The following is a 27109-nucleotide window of genomic DNA, read 5'->3' on the forward strand; positions in this document are numbered from 1 at the left end:
CATGTGGAGCCCCTGTCGCACACATAGTGTCGCTCTGTACTGTACTATGTAGCGTTATGCTAATGCTAGTTGTATGATTCTCGGTTCCTCTGCCCTGGCTGCACCGCGGTGAGGTTAGTGATCAGCATGGAGGCTCCTCCTCGTACAGATGTCTGTCTGCTGTGTGCTTGTACTGCACTTGGGGCCGTATTGGTGGGAGAGCTCTTCAGTAGATGTCATTACCGCGTCCTTCTGATTATACAGGGTGGCGCCACACATATGACAGCTTCCATGGCAACCAATAACAGCATTGCTTTCATTTTAGCTCAGCAGTATAAGAAGTGAAAGCTGAGCTGTGATTGGTTGCTTTGGGCTATTTAGACAGTAGCTCCCCCTGTATAAGGATAACTCAGAGAAGTATTGGACATGCCCCCATATAGTCTTATGTTCTGTTAAAGGGGTTGCAGACTAAAAAAAACTCTTTATAGTAAAATGCAGGAAGCTGCTGAAGGATTGATTTTTCTTTTCTTTTATTCCATACCTGTAAATTTTGAGTCCCCGTTAACCCCTTAGCTCTCCAGGACGTATATGTACATCCTGGGTGCGCAGGGTTCTGTATGGATCGGGAGCCGAGCCCACGCTATACACAGTCAGTACATCTTTGATGGCTGACACCTAGCTGCTAGAGCCACGATCAGCAATCATGCAGATTGTGGCTGTTAACCCATTGAATGCCCCTTTTGACAAACAAGGTTCCCGAACAGCCCAACCCCCCCCCGCGATGAGATCTTGAGGTGCCGTTCAGGTGTCATGGCAGCCGGGGACCAACAGAAGGGCCCCAGGACTGCCATGTATTTCTACCTGTTGAGATGGGCCTGTGGCTTGTCCTGCATTCCAGTAAATGGTACGAGCGATCAAAGGATTGCAAGTTCCGGTCCTCTGTGTGAGGCCTTATTCACACGGGCATATTTTTCATCAAAATCTGCAGCGGGTTCAAAATACGGAAAACAAGCAAATCTTTCCATTATACTTTGTCCCCACTCCTGGTTTTGGCTCACAAAATACTGATAAAAAAATACACATGTGAAAGAGCCCTAAAATTGAGGGTGCATTCAGACGACCGTATATCGGCTGGGTCCCTCTCTGCAGGGGGAGGAGGCTGGAAGAGCCGGGAGCAGTGCTCTGAGCTCCCGCCCCCTCTCTGCTCCTCTGCACTATTTGCAATGAGGAGAGGCGGGATAGGGGCGGAGCTTATTCCAGGCACTTAGCCCCGCCCCTGTCCCACCTCCTCTCATTGCAAATAGTGCAGAGGGGTGGAGAGGGAGAGGGAGCGGGAGCTCCCGGCTCTTCCAGCTTCGCTCCCTGCAGAGAGAGACGCCGTATATTGGCCATGGGAGCTGCCGCCCAGGAGCAGGAGTAAGCAGACGGATCTCCACGGTGAGCCTATCTGACAGATAGGCTGACCGCAGAGAATTGCGGCAATTCGCAGCATGCTGCAATTTGCTGCCCACGAATGGAGAATTGCTATGATTCTCCGCTCTTGGACAGGGAGGGGGAGGGGCTCCGCTTTCCATAGCAACGCTATGGAAAGTGTGCATTGCGTTCCCCGCGGCCGGATTATCGCCGCGGGGAATGCAATGCAAAAACGCCCGTGGACAGGCAGCCTTAGTGGAAAAAAAAGTTTTGTGAAAAACATAAAGAATATTAACTTGCGATGTTTTGTAGCTGATGTTTCCCTATGGAGCCTGCTATGTGTTGCATCGCATCACACGAAAACGTGGTTTTTATGCGATGCGACTTGTACAGCAGGAAATCCTACTATAAAAGCCCTAAAAAAAAATGACATCACCTAACAGCTGATGTTCACTTCGCCGCGTTTTCTCTACAGTTTCCTGATGCTTGTAGTTTTCTCTCAGAGCATCTTCGTCAGGGGTTCAAATTCACTTCTTTCAGGAAGCGCTGGCTGTGATTGGTTCTCGAGCGTCGGGTCTCAGCCAATCAGAGCCAGCGCTCGATGTACCAATCGCAGCCAGCGCTTCCTGGAGGCAGGGAATTTGAACCTCCACTCCAGGAAGCACTGACAGAAGACTTCAAGCAAGTCTGCCAGAACTTCAAGGGAGACACCCAGGGAGCTGACAGCGCCTGAAGGGTGATGTATTCAGGTTTTTTTTGTGCAACTAGGGCTTATATTTAAAACCCTACCCCTGAAAATACTTGCACGTGGTACTAAAGTCGTGCGACTTTGTAGTACCATGTGTGACTTTGTAGCGACACAAAATAGCGATATCACTGTGATAAAACGCAGCAATATCACAGTGATTTTCTTGCGGCGACATTGCATCGCCCCTGTGGAAGAGGCCTAAATGACACAGCTATTTTCACCCTTGAGGACACTTTTTTCCCCCATTACCTTTATTCTAGGGCCATAACTTTAACTTTTTTCAACTGACATAGTTGTATTAGGCTGCCTGCACAAGACTGGCCGGGTTCGAATTGTGGAATACGTGATCGTCTTTCGTGCAGAGGATCCGTAGCATTCTTCACCAATTCAAACCAATGGAGCATCTGCATGTCTGCTCATACGACCGGACAGCTACTGCGATTTTCCGCTTGCTAAGGAAAAATCTTAGCATGCTCCATTTTCGTGCGTGCTCGGCACGGACAGCTTCCATTGAAGTCAATGGCCGTGGTTTTTGTCGAGATCTGTCAAGATTTGTTGAGATCTGTTCAACCCGTTGTATTTCAAGTGGTGAATTCTCCAGTGTATACAGGCTGCAGATTTAGTATATGAACATTTTTATCAATCACTGCTGGTTTGTTGTGGAAAACTTCTGCACCATGTGAAAGATTTTAGAAATCTCCACCTGGCTTGTACTGTAAAAGCTGCGGAATTTTCATAGCGATTCCGTCAGCGGATGTTCCACAGCATTTTCCCACGTGTGAAGACAGCATTACAGCTTATCACTGATGAACCCGGTCAGGCTGACTGTTTGCGATCAGCTTATTGTTAAGTGACCCTTCTAACAAGCTGGGATTTCCAAAGCTGAGAACCCTTTTTATAATGGTGAATAGAAAAGACTGAGGGCTCAGTCACACGGGGGCATCGGCGCCCATGTTACTGCAGGTAGCAGACGGCCGTACCTGAAGACGGACGTCTCTCTGCAGCGCCGAAGGAAAGAACATGTGACTGGCTTCATTGCCGGTCATGTGTTCCTTCATCAGCGCTGCAGAGAGACGTCCGTCTTCAGGTACGGCCGTCTTCTTTCTGCAGTAACGGCTCAGTCACAGGGGCGCATCGGCGCCGGTGTACGGGTGCCGATGCGCCCGTGTGACTGAGCCCTAAAGCAACACATCGTGAACTGAGCTTTAGAGAAGATATCTTCAGGGGCTTATATAGGGTAATATAGGGGAATCATAATTAAAGTATCCCTAGCTCTCTAAAGAGACATCTACTGGGCATAAGTGAACCAAACTTGGTAGTAATACTATTCAGGACATGCCGAAGTGATCCATCAAGAGCGAGGACATGCCGAAGTAAACCATCAAGAGCGAGGACATGCCGAAGTGATCCATCAAGAGCGAGGACATGCCGAAGTGATCCATCAAGAGCGAGGACATGCCGAAGTGATCCATCAAGAGCGAGGACATGCCGAAGTGATCCATCAAGAGCGAGGACATGCCGAAGTGATCCATCAAGAGCGAGGACATGCCGAAGTGATCCATCAAGAGCGAGGACATGCCGAAGTGATCCATCAAGAGCGAGGACATGCCGAAGTGATCCATCAAGAGCGAGGACATGCCGAAGTGATCCATCAAGAGCGAGGACATGCCGAAGTGATCCATCAAGAGCGAGGACATGCCGAAGTGATCCATCAAGAGCGAGGACATGCCGAAGTGATCCATCAAGAGCGAGGACATGCCGAAGTGATCCATCAAGAGCGAGGACATGCCGAAGTGATCCATCAAGAGCGAGGACATGCCGAAGTGATCCATCAAGAGCGAGGACATGCCGAAGTGATCCATCAAGAGCGAGGACATGCCGAAGTGATCCATCAAGAGCGAGGACATGCCGAAGTGATCCATCAAGAGCGAGGACATGCCGAAGTGATCCATCAAGAGGGAGGACATGCCGAAGTGATCCATCAAGAGGGAGGACATGCCGAAGTGATCCATCAAGAGGGAGGACATGCCGAAGTGATCCATCAAGAGGGAGGACATGCCGAAGTGATCCATCAAGAGGGAGGACATGCCGAAGTGATCCATCAAGAGGGAGGACATGCCGAAGTGATCCATCAAGAGGGAGGACATGCCGAAGTGATCCATCAAGAGGGAGGACATGCCGAAGTGATCCATCAAGAGGGAGGACATGCCGAAGTGATCCATCAAGAGGGAGGACATGCCGAAGTGATCCATCAAGAGGGAGGACATGCCGAAGTGATCCATCAAGAGGGAGGACATGCCGAAGTGATCCATCAAGAGGGAGGACATGCCAACGTGATCCATCAAGAGGGAGGACATGCCAACGTGATCCATCAAGAGGGAGGACATGCCAACGTGATCCATCAAGAGGCAGGACATGCCAAAGTGATCCATCAAGAGGGAGGACATGCCAAAGTGATCCATCAAGAGGCAGGACATGCCAAAGTGATCCATCAAGAGGGAGGACATGCCAACGTGATCCATCAAGAGGCAGGACATGCCAAAGTGATCCATCAAGAGGGAGGACATGCCAAAGTGATCCATCAAGAGGGAGGACATGCCAAAGTGATCCATCAAGAGGGAGGACATGCCAAAGTGATCCATCAAGAGGGAGGACATGCCAAAGTGATCCATCAAGAGGGCGGACATGCCAAAGTGATCCATCAAGAGGGCGGACATGCCAAAGTGATCCATTAAGAGCGAGGACAAGCCAAAGTGATCCATCAAGAGCGAGGACATGCCAAAGTGATCCATCAAGAGCGAGGACATGCCAAAGTGATCCATCAAGAGCGAGGGCACCCGGAGGCGATCCATTAAGAGTGCTAAGAAAATTTTCGCAAATGTTTTTCAAATGCAAAGAGTCCCAGTGACACCAAGTGCACTGAGATGAATGGAGGTGACATTTGAAGAAACAGGAAGTTTGGGAATCTCACCTGAAAGAGGACGGAATCCAATCTCTCAGCAATAAAAAGAAGACGTTGCCTCAGCTGTCATTGAGAGGTCTGTGGAGAATCTGCAAGGGACAAGCAGTGCATGTGCAACTGTCTAGAAATAGCACATTAACAGTGCTGAATTATTATTTCTTCCACATGGATCGCTTCCACGTGTCCTGGAAAGTATTATTACCAAGTTTTGTATCCATTATGCCCAGTAAGTAAATATCTCTCTAAGCCTCTCTGAATAGGGATACTTTGATTGTGGCCACCCTGAACTTTGTGTTGTATGTAAAAAATGTTTATTCTTTTGTAAGTAATTTTAGTATTTTCTCACAGATGGAGCCAGTACTTAGGTTATTGCCTGTGAACCATGAAGACCGTGGAACACAAAGATGCAGGATAGGACCTAAAGCAATGTCTGACCTAGGACTTCAGATTGGATTCCCACTACAAATCTCTTTACCTACTGGCAGCTGCCTGTGTACGGCTTGGCCAAGAAGAGATCTGTCTGATGGCTTCCTCCAAGTTGATCTCATGTGTTCCACATCACCTAAATCCGTGATAGAATATAAGGATTCTGTTTCTCTTAATCACCTTAAAAGACTAAATTCTGTCAAGTTGAAAAAAGTGAACGTGAAAATTGTATTAAAGAATGTGGAAGATAAAATAGCTGTATCTGGAGCAACGCTCCATGAGGTTGTCAGAGACTTATTAAGAAATGTGTATGTCTTGCCTAAATATGTGGTGACCATTCCTGAAGACTCACCTGTTGTCAATGTGGAAATTTTAGACATGGACCCAGAGACCGAAGGAGCCGGATTAATAACCGCAAAAACTAGTGTGCAGATTAGAGAGACAGTGACAGTAGAGAGGTACAAGAGCGCAGCGGACAATAACTCGCAATGTCAGATTGCTGGAATGGATGATGTATGTACATCCTTAAAAGAGATTCTTAGTTTACCCTTCCTTTACCCGGAGACCATAGCTAAATTAGGCCTTGCTTGTCCCAAAGGTCTGCTTTTAGTCGGACCACCTGGAGTTGGTAAAACACTGCTGGTGAAAGCTGTTGCAAGACAAGTAGGAGCCTATCTTATTAGTCTGAGTGTGCCTGTTATTCATGGATCCAGACCCGGAGAAGCTGAGGAAAATTTAAGAAAGATCTTTGAAAATGCCCGAAATGTTTCTCGTGGTGGTCCTTGTATCCTCTTTATTGATGAGATTGATTCTTTGTGTCCTAAACGAGGGTCTTCCAATAATGCACCTGAAAACCGAATAGTTGCCCAACTTTTGACACTCATGGATGGGATTCAGAGTGACAACAAGATGGTTATTATTGCTGCTACAAACCAGGCAGATGTCATAGACTCAGCACTCAGGCGACCCGGAAGGTTTGATAGAGAGGTAAGTATTTCTCGTACGTGTTTTCCTTATTGCCAATTCTAATTTTTTTTCCATATGGATTAGGTTCTCCTAACCAGTCTGTTTTGATCAGGTGAAGGCTTGACTTTGCAGGCTGAAGAAACAGCCCGGTGCAAGCTGGAGTCTTCCCATTTACACACCTGGAGCTTCATTCACACCCTTATAATACAGCTTTGTCAAGGAAACAATATCTAGAGACTAGAGATGAGCGAGTATACTCACTAAGGCACATTACTCCAGCGAGTAGTGCCTTAGCCGAGTATCTCCCCGCTCGAATCTAAAGATTCAGGGGGCGGGGGAGAGCGGGGAGGAACGGAGGGGAGATCTCTCTCTCCCTCTCTTCTCCCCGCCGCAACTAACCTGTCACCCGCGCCGGCCCCCGAATCGCTCGAATAATGTGCCTTAGCGAGTATACTCGCTCATCTCTAGTAGAGACAAAAACAGGATCAAGTCCCACCATATAAAATTTCGGCCCTTGTCTATACACCGGGGTCTACTAATATAGCTGCAGTACTAGACACAGGCGAATGGACGACAGTGGTGCCATGTCAGGCATTGCTGACTGGTCGGGGTACCCGGGTTCTGACGCCAACAATAACACAGTGAGCATAGACTGAATGCAGATCATAGAAAACCTTTTAGTTGAACACAATGGCCCATATTCACTAACAGTTTTTGGCATAAACTGCCCTACAGAAGTCACAAATCTTGCCGTGTGCCAAATTTGCATAAAAATGTGTAACTTTTCTAATCGCACTCCACATCTAGAAAGTGGGTGTAGTTTTTAAAAAGAAGGCATGGTGTCGAAGTTTTAGTCAACTTTATTAAGAGGAAAGCATGATATGATGCAGAATTTGGCACTCATGGCAGGTCTGTAACTTAATGCTTTCCTTGTTTAGGCCAGTCTTACGGTGTGTAGCCTAAGTATGTAATATAAGTTTTTTTTCTTTTGTCATTCATAACAATTATAATTAGAAATTTTTAATTAACGTTTTAAATCATCTCAACAAATCCCGTCCTTCCCTCCTCCAAGACCTAAGACATGTATTGTGGATATGAAAGGCTGTCTGTCGCTGGGAAGCAAGTTTCTGGACTCGCCCTGTACTAAAAAAGTATGGTGCCGGTCTGTATTACAAACACTTAGTGCTGCCTTATTAATTCACAATGGTGGTTGTTCCAGAGATTTATCCTGATTACGAGATTTGGAGTCGGGATGACATTTTTTCCCCTTAAAATTGGCTTCGACTTCGTGGGTTGTTTCTGCTTTCCTCTGGATCAACATTGCAGTATATTGGGTCAATCTGAACAGGCTTGCCTTTTTTATCAGCCTTACAAACTCTTACTATTTTCGTTTCTCTGATCGTCGGGCTCTATAACAGTGCAAACGATCAGCTGGTGAGCGAACCCTCGTTCTTTGGCTGATTGACCCGTTTATGAGAGATTACCATGCTCTCTGGTTGATGCATATCTCCACGTGTAAACAGGGATGTGTCCAGCAGTGATGGGGATGAGCAATCGTAGTAACAATTGTTTGATCTCATTCAGCAGATAATCTGCCCATCTAGACAAAGGGAACAAGCTCAGGCCAACACGATAACCGTCGGGCACCACTCATTAGTGTGGCAGATTATCCACTCTTATTAAGGATCGTTAGGGTACAGCTGCACGGAGCCAAGCCTCTACCCGAAATAAAATAGTGTCGTTTTGCTGCAGATTTATACAGTTAACAATGATAGCTTCTCTTTAAAGGAAATCTGTCATCACATTTGAGTCCTATAAACTAGATTGTAGGGCTCAGACATGAAGGACCGGACAGCCTGAGGAGGGGTGTTTCACACTCGGCAGTTGTCCCGTTCCTGTGCCGTGCCCCCGTGCAGTCGTAGCACGCGCACAGAGTTACTCTTTTTCCGCTGCCTGTGAGAAAACGGTTTGCCATAGAGATCAAGAGGAGAGTGCACAGATGGCTGAGAAGAGTCACACTGTATGCGCAGCTACTTCATGGGGATACTGGTGTGAAACCCCGATCCCTCACACTCGTGCCCCATAATGGAGTTTATGGGGCTCAAACTTGAGGATAGGTTCCCTTTAAGCTGGATTCACACATTCAGATTTTATGTAATTTTTCCTAGCCAAGAATCGTTGATGCTAAGGGAAGGTAAAGTGTATATAAGGCAAAGACTTATACTACTACTCTCTGCTATGTCCATGCTTGCGTTTGGATTAAAAATTGCACCATAACGGAGTGCGCAAATCCAACCTAAAGGGTCTGTTTGCTAATACAGTTAGGGCCAGAAATATTTGGACAGTGACACAAGTTTTGTTATTTTAGCTGTTTACAAAAACATGTTCAGAAATACAATTATATATATATAATATGGGCTGAAAGTGCACACTCCCAGCTGCAATATGAGAGTTTCCACATCCAAATCGGAGAAAGGGTTTAGGAATCATAGCTCTGTAATGCATAGCCTCCTCTTTTTCAAGGGACCAAAAGTAATTGGACAATGGACTCTAAGGGCTGCAATTAACTCAGAAGGCGTCTCCCTCGTTAACCTGTAATCAATTAAGTAGTTAAAAGGTCTGGGGTTGATTCCAGGTGTGTGGTTTTGGATTTGGAAGCTGTTGCTGTGACCAGACAACATGCGGTCAAAGGAACTCTCAATTGAGGTGAAGCAGAACATCCTGAGGCTGAAAAAAAAGAAAAAATCCATCAGAGAGATAGCAGACATGCTTGGAGTAGCAAAATCAACAGTCGGGTACATTCTGAGAAAAAAGGAATTCACTGGTGAGCTTGGGAACTCAAAAAGGCCTGGGCGTCCACGGAAGACAACGGTGGTGGATGATCGCCGCATACTTTCTTTGGTGAAGAAGAACCCGTTCACAACATCAACTGAAGTCCAGAACACTCTCAGGGAAGTAGGTGTATCTGTCTCTAAGTCAACAGTAAAGAGAAGACTCCATGAAAGTAAATACAAAGGGTTCACATCTAGATGCAAACCATTCATCAATTCCAAAAATAGATAGGCCAGAGTTAAATTTGCCGAACAACACCTCAAGAAGCCAGCCCAGTTCTGGAAAAGTATTCTATGGACAGATGAGACAAAGATCAACCTGTACCAGAATGATGGGAAGAAAAAAGTTTGGAGAAGAAAGGGAACGGCACATGATCCAAGGCACACCACATCCTCTGTAAAACATGGTGGAGGCAACATGATGGCATGGGCATGCATGGCTTTCAATGGCACTGGGTCACTTGTGTTTATTGATGACATAACAGCAGACAAGAGTAGCCGGATGAATTCTGAAGTGTACCGGGATATACTTTCAGCCCAGATTCAGCCAAATGCTGCAAAGTTGATCGGACGGCGCTTCACAGTACAGATGGACAATGACCCCAAGCGTACAGCCAAAGCTACCCAGGAGTTCATGAGTGCAAAAAAGTGGAACATTCTGCAATGGCCAAGTCAATCACCAGATCTTAACCCAATTGAGCATACATTTCACTTGCTCAAATCCAGACTTCAGACGGAAAGACCCACAAACAAGCAAGACCTGAAGGCTGCGGCTGTAAAGGCCTGGCAAAGCATTAAGAAGGAGGAAACCCAGCGTTTGGTGATGTCCATGGGTTCCAGACTTAAGGCAGTGATTGCCTCCAAAGGATTCGCAACAAAATATTGAACCAAAAAATATTTTGTTTGGGTTATGTTTATTTGTCCAATTACTTTTGAGCTCCTTAAATGTGGAGTGTTTGTAAAGAAATGTGTACAATTTCTACATTTTCTATCAAATATTTTTGCTCAACCCTTTAAATTAAACGTTACAATCTGCACTTGAATTCTGTTGTAGAGGCTTCATTTCAAATCCAATGCGGTGGCATGCAGAGCCCAACTCGCGAAAATTGTGTTACTGTCCAAATATTTCTGGCCCTAACTGTAACTCTTGTCAATACGTCCTGTCAGGGCATAAAACCTGCAGATAAAATTGGATCGCCTGCTTGGGACCCTTATTCCATTAATGAAGTGATTGACTGTAGTTCTTGCAAGGTGATAAGTTTGTTTCCATATTTTCCAAAATATTGCCCCACTTCACAACCAAGAGAAATGGTCTAAAGACCCTAAAAGTAATGTAACTTGTATGGACCCCCGTAGCTATATTATACATTCTATACATGGGACTGCAGTGTAATATAATGTGCCTGCTTTTGTTCAATCCAGATCATTATCGGGACTCCTACAATAAGCCAGAGAAGAGCCATCCTGGAAGTACTTACATCAAATATTCCCATACACAGTGATGTGAATATAAATGCTTTGGCAGATATGACGGTGGGTTATGTAGGAGCTGATCTCACTGCCCTCTGCAGAGATGCTGCCATGCAAGTGGTACTCCGGGCGCACCAGGTAAAAAAGTGCATGAATTCTTTAAAGGGGAAGTTTAGTACATAGGACCCACTAGACTGAACTTCTGCATTGTTAAAGGAAGCCTGTCAGATATATTTAGCCTAGGAACTCAATGGAAGCACAGGTGGAAGTGACTGTAGCTTTTTTATTTTATTCTGTGCTTTCAATAGCGAAAATCCTTCTTTTAGTGTTTCCCATGCAGGATTTTAAAACAGGATTGGACCATTCGTTAGGCAGTTCGTTATCCTAAGTTGTCCGGCCTCTCTCCCCCTCCACACTGATAATTGATGTCTCCATCTCATGCTGGAAACACTGTGCATTGGCGCATGTGTAATAACGTCCGTTCGCCTCCCCATAGCCTTGGTGATGCCATGCGCACGTGCTGAAGCCAGAAGTTTGGCATAGATGCACAGGTCTCTGGATGGAGATGCAGATATAGGCCACCATGATTGCAGACTACAAATCTCATGCTCTGGTCATCCTCTCTTCCGTATGTATTCTCTTGTACCAAATGCATACTAGTAAAAGGTAGCAAGTGGATGGAATAGAATATGATTGCAGGAGACATATGGGTTTGCATAAGAGCTATTGGCACAAAACGGTGATTATTTTCTTGGCATGGGTGTTGGGTCAGTCGGGTACGTCAGTGTGGACTGCATGAAAGGGAAGCATTTCTAAAAACTAATGCAAATTCAAGTAATTTTGTTGGTCATACTAGGAAATTGCAATCTCGATTATTTCTATCTCTGATTAGACAACTGAAACGGGTAGCTGTTATTTTTTAGGAACCTTTTTTTTTCTCATGGTAAGTGTGCCCCTTAGCTACAAAACAAGCCACACGTGAAGATCCCACCATAATTAGAAGCAAGGTTATGATTTTTTTCATTGAACTTTTGCTGAAAAGGGGAAAAAACAGAATTGTGCTATTTTTTGGGCCTTGGATTTATGGCGCTTACAGTGCCGTAAAAGTGGTATGTTCACTTTATTATGCGGATCAGTACGATTACAGCGATGGTAGATTTGCATAGTTTTTTTTAATAGTTAGAACAGAATAACTGTCGCCACTTCAGCAATCTACAATAAGTAACTTACACCCCCAGTGCCGGAAACGTGCTGTCTGCCGTAGATGTTATAGCTATGTGATGGGTATAATGGGGGTGTCTAATTGTCAAGTTCTCTCTATATAATAATCTTTATGTAGCGCTAATGTATTCTGTAAGACTTCACAAATCAGGGAGAACATAGCCAAAATAGGGCATAACATACAGATGATTTGAACAATAGGGGTGAGGGTCCTGCTCACAAGAAACTATTGACTATGAAGAAATAATGGCGACACAAGAGGTAGCAGTGCTTGTTCTGTACAACGGTCCTGCCATCTTCTAAATAGTCAGGGTAAGGGCTCATTTACACGGGCATATTGCCACTGTGTATCACAAACACATATTTCCCATGCGTAACACACACGCAGTAAGTGGAGGCAGTGAAAGTCAGTGGACTTTCATTCTTTCATTCACACCTGCGTGTGGGCACTGCATATCGATGCGCAGAAATAAATCGCTGCATACTCTATTTCTGCGCGTATCATACACTGTCCTTAAATGGGCTGTGTATGAAATGCTGTTCATGGGCATGCATTCAAAATTGGAAAAAAAGTATATCACACTGCGCATGTTTGTGACGTCAGATTCCCGAGCATGCACAGTGCCAATTTCAGCCCATATGCGATCTCTGCCGGCAGAGCGTATGGGCAATAATGCGTACAACGCTGTGGGAGACTCGCAGTGTTGCGCACACACACGCCCGTGTGAACGAGCCCTAATATACATAGAGCTGCATAAGCCAGTCACCAGCCACTATCTGCATATATATATATAGGTGTGGGGAATATTGTTGGATGATGGAATCAGCTTTTGAGGGCGAATATAGAAGCGGGGTAAATAAAAAAAGAATTAGATTAGAGAATGTGGTAGGCCTTTTTAAGAATATACCTCTTTTTAGGGCACGCTTAAAACTGTGGGCGTCGGGGATTAACGTGATTGTTCAGGTAGTGCATTCCAGAGCAGCTTCAGGGCGCCCACCCACTGGCGTTTGCGATTTTCGTGCGTGAAAAACGCTGCGTTTTCGCGGCGTTTTTCCCGCGTTTTCCGCGCGTTTTTTGCCGCGTTTTCGCGGCTTTTCCATTAATTTCCATTGACTTTCATGGGTGCATTAGGAGAAAAATAAGGACACATATGCAACTGACAGTTCCTATGTTAAAAAACGCAACGCAACAAAAACCGCCAGTGGACAGGAGTACATTCAATTCTAATTGCTCTTGAGAAAAAACGCAAAACGCAAAGAAAAAAAAATCGCCAGTGGGTGGGCGCCCTCAGGGTGTAGCTTGGGAAAAATCTTGGAAGTGGGAGGTTCAGATTAAAGAGGAACTAAGTGTAAGGTCATTAGCAGAATGGAGAGCGCAGGTAGGGTGGTAGACAGTTGAGGGAGGAGAAATAAGGTGGTGCATCACTGTGGAGAGCTTTATGTACGACAGTAATGAGTTTGAGTTGTATTCTGCATTGGATGGGCAACCAGCGCAGTGAGCGGCACAAGGTGGAGGCATCAGTTTAGCGATTGGACACAAAGATAAGCCTGGCTACTGCATTCAGGATGACTTACAGAGGGGAGAGTTTACTGAAGGGAAGATTCATCAGTAGAGAGTTGCAGTAATCAAGCTAGGAATGAATCAGGGCAATGCTAAGCATATTTGACAATAAGAAAAGGCACATTCTGGAGATATTTTTGAGGTGCAGGTAATTGAATATAATGAGCAAAGTCAAATGTGACCCCAAGAGAGTATATAGAAATAATTCTGCATTAATAATTGCTCTATTTTAGGACTGTCAAGTAAACCAAGTAAGAAGAGAACACTTTTATGAAGCTTTCAAAAAGATACAACCTACTGCTGCACGTAGTGCTATTGGACAGGTGGAGTTTAAGCAAGTGTACTGGGACCAAATTGGTGGATTAGAAGATATTAAACGTTTATTAAAACAGGTAGAAAAATCATCTCTGACTGTCTTCCTGCTTGAAAAATGTATTTCTACATTTTAAAACCACTTTTTTTTTTTATTTGAATCTTTCAGTCAAATCAATAACGGATAACACATCTCTCAACATAAACATTTCAAGGCTGCATTCACACTAGTGAGCGCAATGTCAGTCCGAGAAACTCGGACCTGCATTGCGCTTGTAAACTGGATGTGAGCACGATGTGTTTTTTGCTTAAAAAACTCATCACCTTGCATCTATGTATTTGCGATTTTCACATGCGTCAAACAAGTGCTTCCACGAGATTTCAGCGGTAAAAATTGTAAAGCATGTGAGTGCGATGCAAATTTTTTTTTCTTAAAGATCCCAAAGGAAAGTCAGACCCAACTACAGAATTCCTCCATATCCTCAGTGAACACCACAGTGGTCTCTCACCACCCCAAAAAAGGACTGGCATAAGTCGGGGCACAAATCGTGTCCATGGCAGATCCCTGCAACTAAAGGAGAGTGTTATCAAAAGTAAAATAATTGAGATTCAAAATAAAGGAAAGTAGCTTTAAAATAAAACTATTATGTGCTTGGAAATTAATTCTACGTGTTTGGAGGAAGTAGTTGACAGCCTTGAGTCCTAAATCATGGCAGATACTACAGAGGCTTTCAATGTCAACACTTGCTAATATAATCCTCTCTGAAATAACAATATCATGAATCCTTCTTTTCGTATCCTGGAGGTGGGATGGAAGATTTGTAACAAAAGACCCCAATACCTTATCTATGTATATACAGGCATTAGATGTCAAATTGTCATTGCCCGACACAATCGGGCAGCCAAGAATCGGATGCGCCTTTTTATGCAGCTTTGGAAGTGCATAAAATGTTGCGATAGTTAAAACTGGATTAAAAATAAACTGTAACTCCTCATTTGATAATAATTCCATATCCTTAGCTTCCTGCAAGAATTGATGTAACTCCTCTACAAACTCCACTGTTGGATCACAAGAGAGAACTCTGTCCATAATTTTGTCCCTAAGTAATCTTTCTGTCATAATTTGATAGTCCAATTTGTCCATCACGACAATATTGTCCCCTTCTCAGATGGCTTTATGATGACATCCTCATTAGATTGTAACTCTTAGAGGGCAGATGTTTCCTGCCTGGAAAGGTTAGCATTTATTTTATTTTTCCTTGACTTAATTAGCATGATCTCATTAGAAACCATTCTAGTAAAAGCCTCAATGCTGCCAAGTTGTGACAAATGAGGGGAGGGGGTTGACTTCGGGCGTAGACCAGTAAAGGGTGCTTTGATGTTTATCACCCCTGTTTCATTCTCCATCGTATAGTATCTCTAGGGTTTCAGAATCGGCGTAAGCACTTTCATGTTAGGCCAACTTTCGTTTCATTTTATGGTGTTTATACACTACCAATTTTCTTTAGTACAAATGGACATCTTTAATCCATTCAAAATGTGAAAGGGGGGCGGTGTAAATGATGATCCTTTCTTTAAACACCAAGATCTGTGCATCAGTAAGCTTTAGGAAGGATATAATACAGAATTGTAATTCACCATTTGATTCCACTATTTTTCAGAACAAGCCAGTTTCTCGTTTTTGTATTTGCACTGGGGTTTGCCCTAAAAATAGGGGCAGTAAGAGTGTGAGGAGTTTAGCACTGAGTGTATCTGGGGCTTGCAAAGGGGCCCCAGTAAGATCCACGATATGAAATTGTACAGAGAGGGCATTTGGTAAGAGGATAGCGTAGATTGCAGGGTACATCTTGAGGGTATCGATATATTAGACTGAGGTGGCCTCAGAGTTATTTGTATTGGGGGCTGCGTAGTTCCCAAGCCAAAACACCCCACCCTTTCTCACATTTCAAATCGATTAAAGATGTCCATTTGTGCTCTAGAAAATTGGCATTACATAAACATCATAAAATGAAACAAAAGTTGGCCTAAAATGAAAGTGCTTACTCAGATTCTGAAACCCTGGAGATACTATATGATGGAGGAGAATGAAATGGGGGTGATAAACATCAAAGCCCCCTCTACTGATCTGCGCCCGAAGTCAAACCACCTCCCATCCCGCTATGTCACAATTTGGCAGCATTGAGGCTTTTACTAGAATGGTTTCTAATGAGATCATGCTAATTAAGCCAAGGAAAAATAAAATAAATGCTAACCTTTCCAGGCAGGAAACATCTGCCCCCAAAGAGTTGCAATCCAATGAGGATGTCATCATAAAGCCATCTGACAAGGGAGCGGGGGGGGGGGGGGCAATATTGTTGTGATGGACATATTAGACTGCCAAATTATGGCAGAAAGATTACAAAATTATGTACAAAGTTCCCTCTTGTGATCCAACAGTGGAGTTTGTAGAGGAGTTACATCAACTCTTGCAGGAAGCTAAGGATATGGAATTATCTAATGACATGTTAAAATTAATTTTTAACTCTGTTCCAACGATTGCAACATTTTATGCTCTTCAAAAGCTGCATAAAAAGGCGCATCCGATTCTTGGCTGCCCGGTTGTGTCGGGCAATGACAATTTGACATCTAATGCCTGTATATACATAGTTAAGGTATTGGGGTCTTTTGTTACAAATCTTCCATCCCACCTCCAGGATACGAAAAGAAGGATTCATGATATTATTTCAGAGAGGATTATATTAGTAAGTATCGACATTGAAAGCCTCTGTAGTAATATCTGCCATAATTTAGGACTCAAGGCTGTCGACTACTTCCTCCAAACATGTAAAATTAATTTCCAAGCACATAACTTTATTTTAAAGCTACTTTCCTTTATTTTGAATCTCAATTATTATATTTTTGATAACCCTCTCTTTCAGTTGCGGGGAACTGCCATGGGCATGATTTGTGCCCTGACTTATGCCAATCTTTATTTTGGGGTGGTGGGAGTCCACTGTGGTGTTCACTGAGGATTTGGAGGAATTTTGTAGTCGGGTATTGTTTTGGGGGCGATACATTGATGATGTATTGGTATTTTAGCAGAGTGAGGGTCCATCCTTCAGCCATTTTTGAGGCCTCTCTCAATAAAAATACAATAATTATGAAATTTACATATGAATATCATGAATCTTGTATCCAATTCCTGGATTTAAGAATCGGGTTGGATGCAATCAGAGTGCAAACAAACTGCTACAAACAACTTGTTGCATTGGAACAGCTGGCCCTCGCCTGCACTCCAGTGGGGTATACCAATGGATCAATACCTGCAGGCCAAAAGAAACTATTCGTAATTTATATCTTTTGAAACTGAATGTGATATGCTTTACCAAAAATTCAAGAGATGATGATACCCTTCGAATTTCCTACATGACATATAGAGCCAAAGGTGTTGTAAAATCCTTCTGAATCCAACTACAAGGGCAGAAGACAAAGCAAAGGACAATGTGATACGATGTATTGGCACTTATGATGGCTATGTGGAGCAGGTATACAGGATTTTTTAAAACTGCTGGCCAATTTTGTTGTCTGATCCCAATATCTCAGAGGTTATAACATCCTAACATTGCCTTTCAACATGGACGTAACCTCAAGGATATGCTAGTTCACAGCTATTTTAGCTGGTCATCGACACGGTCTGGTTGTAATTCACGAGCATCCGCCATGGGCCGTCACCTGTGTGGCAATTGCTCCTTTTGCTCTGTCGTAATGGATGCAACAACTTTTCGAAACCCCTTACACGATAAGATGTATGCCATCAAACAAATTATTAACTAGTAGCAGGGTGGTAGTATATGTGGCAGTGTGCTCCTGTCTGGAAGTATATGTTGGAAAGGCTATACAGGAGCTTAGGAAAAGGATTTGCACACATCAGAGCTCCATTTGGACTCGAGCTAATACGCCTTTTTCGAGACACAATCAACACAGTGCATGGGGGGAAGGTTGCCATTTTGGAGCATTGCACAAATTCATTTGGGCCCGTGTGAAGGCAATTTGGATGTGAGATGAATATTTCAATTTAAGACCACATGACATGTAGAAATTGGACCCATGCAATGCACACTAATGCAATATGGACGTACATGGGGATTAAAATTGATGTTTTTTCACTGAACAAAATTGGACACGTTTTTCTGAATAAGCCCAACAATTAGGTTCTTGTTTGTGATTACAGGAGGGAAAGCAGCTCTGTAGCCAAGACTACTGCTCCAAACCGGTAAAATATTGTGCAGACTAGCAGGGATATGGGCTATTTTAGCTGAATGTTTTCTTCTGTTACACAGCAGGAAAGAAAAGGTTCATCATTTCTACCCAAGTGAAATAAATATTGGTATTTTATTACTACATTCTGTGCATCCATCTAGACACGTAATACATTATAGTTTCAGAACGTCAAAGCGATAAGTATATGTTTACATGTCAGTCTTTATTTTTAGAGCATTGAATGGCCCATAAAGTATTCTGATGCTTTCATGAGAATGGGATTAACCCTGCCCAAGGGAGTTCTTCTATATGGACCTCCAGGATGTGCTAAAACCACACTGGTGAAAGCGGTGGCTACCAGCTGCCATTGCTCCTTTTTTTCCATTAGTGGAGCGGATCTTTTCTCACCGTACGTGGGAGACTCCGAGAAGACATTAGCACAGGTAAGAACGTAGAATATTGACTAAGTGGCTGAAGCAGATTTGCCTCTCTCTTCCTTTACGTAATCATATTGACAGATGTTTGCAGACTTTCCAAGCTGGTTCCTTTGGGTTGAAGCATGGTTTTCTTTACCTCCACAGCTTTTCCAGCAAGCACGAGCTAGCACTCCAGCCATTGTGTTTCTGGATGAGATTGATGCCATTGTGGGTTGTCGATCTGAAAGTAGAACAGGTTCTGGTGTCCAAGAGAGAATTCTTTCTGTTCTGCTAAATGAACTTGATGGTGTTGGGCTTAAGGTTGCTGAACGCAGAGGCAGACAACAACTTCTGGAGGGGGATCATGAGCTCTGCCACAATGAAGAGGTCAGTTAACGAACATTCTGGGAAAGGGTGGGGTAGGGTAGGGTAGGAAGGACATGTTGTCAGGGTGTCTGACAGTTGAGTGTGTCTTGATATATGCTGTATTTTAACATGAATTGGCTTTCTTTACACATCACTGCAGCTTGCATTGACATTAGAAATAATACCAAGTTCACCATTTCCTTTTTTGTTGCAATACCTTACTGCAGCAGCCATAAATGTTTTTGAGTAGAACCGTTCAGATACTAAGCTGCTCAATTACTAGGACTCACTGTGTTCTTGTGGCTTTTGTGTGCTGCTTATTTTAGTTTTTACTTCATTGGACAAAAAAAAAAAAATAAATGTAAAGAGACCACATGTAAAAAATTGTGACCACAGTTTCCTGTATAACCAGCTTCTAAAACAGGCCCATTAAAGCAAACTCATAACTTTTAAGAATAAGCTGCTGGGTGTGTGAGTACATGAGGAATAACATTATTTCTTGCCCTTATAGAACATATTCCGCATTTTTTCCCTGTGCAGGCTACAGTTGTAATTCTCAGGTCTCTCTGAACTAGTGGTAGTTTTTCTCTATGCACTGTATATAGAAAACGGCACAAGCCTACTTCCTTTCTAACGGAGGCATAAACATCATGGTTGACACTAGAGATGTACTGAGCAGTGAAGATGTGAATAAATAACTCACATTTAATTCAAACATGTCTGTGTGGCACTGCTTCTTTCCCTTATAGACTTTTATGGGTAGCATGAGTCATCACCCTTCTTCACTTAGTTACCAGTCTTGATATAATGAAAAAAAGTTTGGTACAGCATTAGTCAGTAGAGCAAAATGTGATTGCTCCCAGCAAAAGAAACCAAGTAATCTTGTAGATTACATGATGTTATAGTAGCGTTCAAACCTCTCAGGGTTCTTCCTCAGGCATAAGGAAATAGATCCAAAGAGGCGTGTGTGAGATTATATAACTAGCACGCACACACACACGATTAATTTGCACTTAAAAGAATACCAGAACAGGATGAGTAGAGAAATAAATACATACTTAAATAGTCCATAGATAAAGATGTGAGGGTTTTATGGTCTCTGAATTAGTGTTAGGGGGTCACCGGGCAAATTAATCATATCCATGTATGTGCCTTGTCGTAAGTGTGTGTTTTATATATGCGTGCCTCTGCGGATCTATTTCGTTTTAGCTGAGGAAGAACCCTGAAATCACATTTCAGTCTTCATATATGTTACTAGAAAAGGGGTAATACTTGCCAACAGGCAGGGGCTAGCAAATTAGAAGTGAGACCTCTACTTGCCAGCACTTTAGACTGATTTTTCAGCACAAAAATACAATTTTAGGTACAGTGATTTACACTTTTGCTAGTTATTACATTAGTGGCAGTACTGAGAAAAAAAAAACCAAAACACTACTGTGTGGGTCTTAAAGAGGATACATAGTATGTAAGGCCAAAAGACATATTTCCATCTAGTTCAGATTCCGTTAGGTACTTCCGCATGCAGGACAGGCTCCATACCACTACAGCCATGTCCTCACTGAGTCAATGGCTCTCATCACACAAAAAGCTGAACACTAGTCTAATTGGGAAGTTTGCACCACTCTGAGGTCAGTGGCTCAGATCACGATATTTGTTTGACACTGGATGTTTTTTTTTTTTACCAGAAACAGTGTTACTGTTGTCCATGGAATACATCTAGTATTACAGCTCGGCCTCTTTTATGAACTGGATACGAGTGGCGCTGTTACTGGGAAAAGACAACCCCTTTAATTACTATGTCACAGTTCCTTCTTCTCTTGTCCCTCTACATTTCAGCTGGAGTTTAAGGAAGTTATGAATAAATCAGTGATGATTGTTGCAGCAACAAACAGACCGGATGTCTTGGACGACGCATTATTGCGGCCAGGGCGACTAGACAAACTCCTTTACATACCCCCACCTGATGAGAAGGTAATAGACTGAAGCAGAACATTAGGTATAGATTCTGCCGCTGTGGAAAGTCCGCACTTATAGCCTATGTGATCTTACCCTAAAGATCTTTCAACTGCTACGTACTAAAATAGAAGCACTTCAGCGACAATTCGAGTTCATTTCATTGTCTGCCAATGTACAGCTGTAAAATGACGACAAGTGGCTGCTAGGCTTCTTGAGGGTAAGGTCTTACTCCTACACTGGAACAAAGCAAGAATACAGGGGATTGTATAGAAGCACACACAATCCCTGTAGTTCCGTACTAGTCTGAGTGCCCATTTTATAGAGGGAGAAGGTCGATAATACAGCATCTGAAGGAACAGCTCATGATTTATTAATTTATTCATTCATTATGAAATCTGAGGCACAGCAGCGCAGTAAGGTTGTACTCGTGGCAGATGTTTTGCAAAAATTTCTACAACTGTTTCATTCATTTGAAATGGTTTGCAGAAATCCATATAATTGCAGCAGAGAACCCCCATTCACATTCATGGGACAGACTTTTTCAGCTGCAGAAGTTTCTAGGAAACTGTAGCTATTTTTGAAAATTGCTCAAAAGTCTCGTTATGTACAAATTAAGAAAAACATTCTCTGGCTGCAGTCTACGACAGCACCATTCTGAAAAGCTATTCAGTGCACTCTATTTTAGTGCAATTATTTATTTGTTGTCGTCAGAAAGTCTAGGCATAAATAACTTTTAGGTTGTACTGTGCCGTAACATTTCCAAACTTTATTTATATGTAATCTTCTCATTTGTTACAGGCCCGTTTATCCATATTAAAAATATGTACAAACAGTATGCCCCTCGCCAACGATGTGTCTCTGGAAAGCGTGGCAGCCGCTACCCAATTCTACTCTGGAGCTGACCTACAAAGTCTTTGTAAAGAGGTGAGATTGCAGTTTTAGAGGATATATCCATTATTGTGTCATTTGGCAATATGGTACTTTTAATCTGTTTGTGTGTTGCAATGTCCTATACAGACGTACAAAGGAATATCAAGTTGTGTTTATAAAACTGATGTGAACTTTTTTTCTTCCGCACTACAGGTGGCCCTAGCCGCGATGCATGCCAGTGGATTACAGGCTACATGTGTGAATCAAGAACACTTCCAACAAGCTTTAGCATCGCACACCCCATCCCTGAACATCCAGGACCTCCACGCCTTTAAAAAGCTGCGTGGCCATACAGGCATCCTGTAGGCCATCTACACGGCAGCGGTCAAGGTCATCTCCACAAATGTCATGTAATAAATATTTTAACATACTTTATTGTGCAGCTTCTGTACCTTTCTTACCATTGTTACAGAAATAAGGTCAGTAACTTTCCCGTACAAACTTCAGAATTATTACATAGTAAATCTGTGGCAAGAGGAAGAACATTTATCAGCAATTACTAATACAATCTATTAAACAGAAACAAATTACAATCAGTCTTACAATCACTCTCCTGTTTTATCTGCATCACCAATGACTTCATACACATGTTCAGTGCATATAGGGATTTGTATTCCAAAGAAGAGGATGATAGGACACCACATTTAATAAGAGAAGTGCAGCCCTCTGTATTATTATACATAATGTAAAATGGGTTTCCAGACTTAATACTGATGATCTATATCCGTATAGATTGAGATCCCGAGCAGACACTTGCTGATCACTGTCAATCAACTGATCTTCAGGCCCACTGTGAATGCTGGAAGCAGATAGCATTGTTTGTATTGCAGCGGTCTGGTTTGGGACTGCAGGCACAGCTCCCACTGAATTTAATGGGAGATGTGCCTGTAGTACCAGACTGGGTTGTTGCAATGTTGACATCGCTGTCTGCACAGACAGTGGGCCTGGTGATCAACCAAATGGTAGGGATCCCAAGTGGTTGTCCCATCAATAGTAAAAGTCCCAGAGAACGCCTTTAAAGAGGGCTGGTCATTCCTCCTGGGCTTTCAAGGATATACTAAAACAAATGAAACGGCAATTCTGGGGCATGTTTTCTGAAACCCGTGTTGTGCCATTCCTCTTGAATATTTTATGAATTAATTGACATCTGAGTGTTACCATTCTCACTGTCAGAGGGCAGTCTGGCACTATTACTGATTAGACAGTGTTAGATTGGCTGTCCATGGGCGATTTGTCATAGCGTGATCCGGGGCTATAAATCGCACGCATGACACGCTTTCCATAGGATAACTAGGAAAAGCGCAGCCCAATGTACATAAGAGGAAAGATAGGCTCATCGCCGAAAAACTAACAGAAAATCATAGTGACATTAGTGCTCCCCCCACGCTGTTACTGCGGAATATCGCTTGTGATATTCTGTCCCACCCATGGACACTCAGCCGTAGGCCGGCTGTCCACAGGCGTAGTGTTTCCCACAGCGGATTTCCGCCGCAGGATAACACTAAAGTCACCACGATTTACCCATCATTAATGATGGGTAAATCGCGGCATGCAATTTTCCGCTCATGTACATCTGGCTGCGCTTTCCATAAATATCCTATGGAAAGCGTTCATTGCGTTAGTATGCAGATTATCTCTGCGGATAACGCAATGGAATATCGCTCGTGGACAGGAGGTATAACTCTGTGCAGGGACACATCGGCATATAGCAACACCCAATTATCACTTCAGAAATTGTTAGGAGGAAAAACGGCACAATACCAAGAAAAATTCTCTAAAATGTAGTGGCGAATACAGGTATTTACTAAAACAGATGTGTCCGAAGAGCTGACAGGCCTTTAATACTATCCTCCCAAATACCTTGGATAAAATACTTATTTCCTCTCATGTTGGCATCAGTTTGTCTCCCCCCCTTGTACATCCAGTGTGTAAAATCAACAGGATCAATTGGTCTATAAACTTACCCACTATTGAAGATACTAGAAAGAACCTTTGTTCCACACGCACACATGAAAAAAAAAAAATCCAGTCCCTCCATCCGGTATAACACTGTCCATATTCAGCCTGGTAAAATACATGGTGGTCACTGGGCATGAGCTAGATGCATTTGTATTTAATTTATGGTGTACAAGCTTGGTGAGAGAAATGGAAATAAGTTATCGTATGGTCACTTTAGTTTGCAGCATATTTTCCCGTACTTATAAGAGCGTGAGCAGTTCGGTTACTTGCTCTAGAAGGATAAAATGAAATATTCATTAACTCAGAACAGCGCCACTTAGTGGCCAGGTAAAATGATAAGCTTCCAACTTGGTACAAGAAATACCCTTGGTTACATTTTGCACAACAAGCTATCTGGAGTGTATGTGCTTTCCTAATAAAGAAGTCTGCAGGTGTAACACTGGCCCGATTTGCTTTAGTTAAACTGTAGGGGTGCAGCAATTCTTAGGGTGACCTCTGCAAGGCCCATTATATATCCTAGGTATCGCGGTCAGTATATGGACAGCCGTGGAGAAGTGCAAAGTTCAACACTGATAAGACAGCAGTTTCATTTAATGGTGTTGAACTGGTTCTCAGTGGAGCGAATCTACACCACTGGTCCCAGTAAGGTAGGGAGTGTTGCACCAGTTACTAGCAGAAAAACTAGGACTAAAAGGTCCCGTAAAGAGTTCGACATTCTCCTCCTGAGGCTATAGAGAGTAGATAAATCTATACTGCGTGATCATTTGTGAAGTGCATGCTCTGGAATGAAGTTGTATACAAGCTCTTCGCTTTATCTGCCCTCCTTTAAGAGGCACATGAAGTTGGGGTAGGCAGAGACTGAGTGGATTGATTTGTCCCATGTACTAATCTCTATATGCTGCTACGTCAGTTTAACCAATCATATTCTATTAAATAAAGTTAAACTAGAGTATCAATAAAACTAGTGACTGGATGTGATTACCATAAAAGTGTACTTTGTGTCCTCAGCGCAGGGCTTCGTATTTTTTTTCACCCTAGGTCTGAGGTATGTGCAAAATTGCTTAGATCTGTAAACAGCACTTTAAAATTGGTCTGTTAGTCCACAATGGAGCGTTCCTCCCTTCTACGGACAGATTCTAGGAATCACAGGGTCCAATAGAAAAAGTGTGCTTCTGCTGACAATGTGTACTGCAACATACACCATCACGTCTTCAGAGAAGTTCCAAGGTCAGAAATATTGCTGTATTCTGGAGGGTGGGTGGAAGGCAGCAATCCACAGGACTTAGGCACTGCAACACTTGGCACATGTTGTGTTCTCTTCTTGTCTGTAGCTCTGCATCTGTATAAAACACTTGTACATTCCATATGTATTTAGCAGGATCTGGCTGGCTTTGCTTTGCACTTCCTCCCACTTTGATGAGGACCCCGGACCTAAATGGAGAGATGGAAGACACAGAAAATGAAGAAGTGTCCCTGTTCAGCGCAGCCATTAAGGCATTGATATCCTACTACTACAGTTAGATACTAATAGCTCTGAATTTCACATATTAAAAGTTTCTATGAAAAAATACCCAAATAAGGTCCAATACACACAGCACACATGGATTCTGTCAAGTGACTGCGATGGGTGACTCTGCGCACCTGTGTGTGCAGACTGCTCTTCTTCCGGCTTCACTGTACTGAGGATGGTTCAGACGGTTCGCCGTGGGGGGTGGGGGCAAATCTATTAAATAGCTTTTTCTCAAGTGTATTCACAAATGAAAAAGAAATGTCACACGAGATGCAGGGGAATAAAACAAACACCCCACTAAGTATTGCATGCCTAACACAGGAGGAAGTGCAGAGCCGGTTAATAAGAATTTTTAAACAAACAAAAAAAACCAAAAACATAAAATCGCCAGGACCCAGATGGAATACACCCAAGGGTTCTAAGGGAACTAAGTAAAGTGATACATAGACCGCTATTTCTTATATTTAGGGGCACCACTGAGACCGGGGTTGTATTACTAGATAGGCGCATTGCCAGTGTGGTCCCAATAAACAAAAAGGGGTCTAAAAGAGAACCTTGTAACTACAGGCCAGTAAGTCTTACTTCCATAACTGGAAAAATATTCAAGGTGTTTCTGAAAGATGCCATCCTGGAATATCTCAAGGAAAACAACAGTATAATCCCTCATCAGCATGGGTTAATGAGTGTGTGTGGGAGGGGGGGAGGGGGGGGGGGGGGGTCGATCATGTTTGATCAGCTTCTACGATGAAGTAAGTGCTAGGCTGGACCTTGGAGAGTCTATTGATCTCGTATATCTGGATTTCTCTAAAGCATTGGACACAGTGATGCATAATAGGCTGATATATAAAATGAGACCGCTCGGTCTGGGCGAATACGTGTGTATCTGGGTAAGGAACTGGCTCAGAGATAGGAAGCAGAGGGTGGTAATAAATGGTTCATACTCTGAGTGGGCCACCGTTGCTAGTGGGGGGCCACAGGGTTCAATATTGGGCCCCATTCTGTTCAATATATTTACTGTGAAGTCCCTCCATCAGATCATTAATAAAATATCAGTATTTGCAGAAGATACGACATTATACAAGATAATTAATACAAAGGAGGAAAATATGTGGCTACAAACGGACCTAGATAAGCTGTGGGCTTGGGTAGAAAAATGGCAAATGAAGTTCAATGTTGATAAATGTAAGGTTATGCACATGGGCAGGAGAAAAGGATGTCACCAATATACACTAAATGGGGTACTGCTAGGGGAAAGTGATATGGAAAAGGACTTGGGGGTACTAGTGGACTGTAGACTTAATTGAAGTAGTCAATGCCAATTAGCTGCTGCAAAGGCAAATAAAGTCTTGGGGTGCATTAAAAGAGGTATAGGGGCGAGGGACGAGAACATTATCCTCCCTCTATATAAGGCACTTGTCAGGCCCCACATGGAATACTGCGCACAGTTCTGGACACCGGTGCTCAGGAAAGATGTTGCAGTGCTTGAAGGTCCAAAGAAGGGCAACTAAATTAATAAAATGGAATGATGGGTCAGGATTATTTACCCTGGAAAAAAAAGACGGATAACAGGCGACCAAATAACTATGTACAAATACATGAGGGGACAATACAAGGATCTCTCCCATGATCTGTTTATACCCAGGACTGCGACGGTACCACGAGGGCATCCTCTACGTCTAGAAGAAAGCAGGTTTCATCACCAACATAGAAGGGGGTTCTTTACTGTAAGAGCAGTGAGACTGGAACTCTCTGCCTGAGGACATTGGTGATGGCAAAATCCATAGAGGAGTTTTAGAGGGGACTAGACATTTTTGTAGAGCAATATGATACTACAGGATATAGAC

The 27109-nt window shown here is 43.2% G+C and overlaps 2 protein-coding genes across 2 annotated transcripts in view; one reads left to right on the forward strand and one right to left on the reverse strand.

Annotated features, from left to right (window-relative positions):
* On the forward strand, positions 1–22166 carry AFG2B (AFG2 AAA ATPase homolog B). Its single transcript, XM_066592634.1, has 9 exons — positions 1–113; positions 5451–6515; positions 10748–10933; positions 13811–13969; positions 18362–18571; positions 18710–18931; positions 20747–20881; positions 21665–21790; positions 21950–22166. The coding sequence occupies exons 2-9, from the start codon at positions 5451–5453 to the stop codon at positions 22100–22102; spliced, it is 2256 nt and encodes a 751-aa protein (XP_066448731.1). The 5' UTR covers positions 1–113; the 3' UTR covers positions 22103–22166.
* SLC30A4 (solute carrier family 30 member 4) overlaps positions 22153–27109 on the reverse strand; it is a 21711-nt gene continuing 16754 nt past the window's right edge. Inside the window, exon 7 of the mRNA XM_066592635.1 lies at positions 22153–25186. Within this exon, the coding sequence (XP_066448732.1) occupies positions 25038–25186 (149 nt within the window). The 3' untranslated portion in view covers positions 22153–25037. The remainder of the gene's footprint in view (positions 25187–27109) is intronic.

The sequence above is a fragment of the Eleutherodactylus coqui genome, chromosome 2 (genome assembly GCF_035609145.1).
Source record: "Eleutherodactylus coqui strain aEleCoq1 chromosome 2, aEleCoq1.hap1, whole genome shotgun sequence".
NCBI classification, from domain to species: Eukaryota; Metazoa; Chordata; class Amphibia; order Anura; family Eleutherodactylidae; genus Eleutherodactylus; species Eleutherodactylus coqui.

Coding starts and splice junctions, on each gene's coding strand:
- AFG2B (XM_066592634.1), top strand. CDS start 5,451: ATGGAGCCAGTACTTAGGTTATTGCCTGTGAACCATGAAGACCGTGGA. Junction 13,970..18,361: donor TTAAACGTTTATTAAAACAG/GTAGAAAAATCA, acceptor CTTTATTTTTAG/AGCATTGAATGGCCCATAAA. Junction 18,572..18,709: donor CCGAGAAGACATTAGCACAG/GTAAGAACGTAG, acceptor TTACCTCCACAG/CTTTTCCAGCAAGCACGAGC.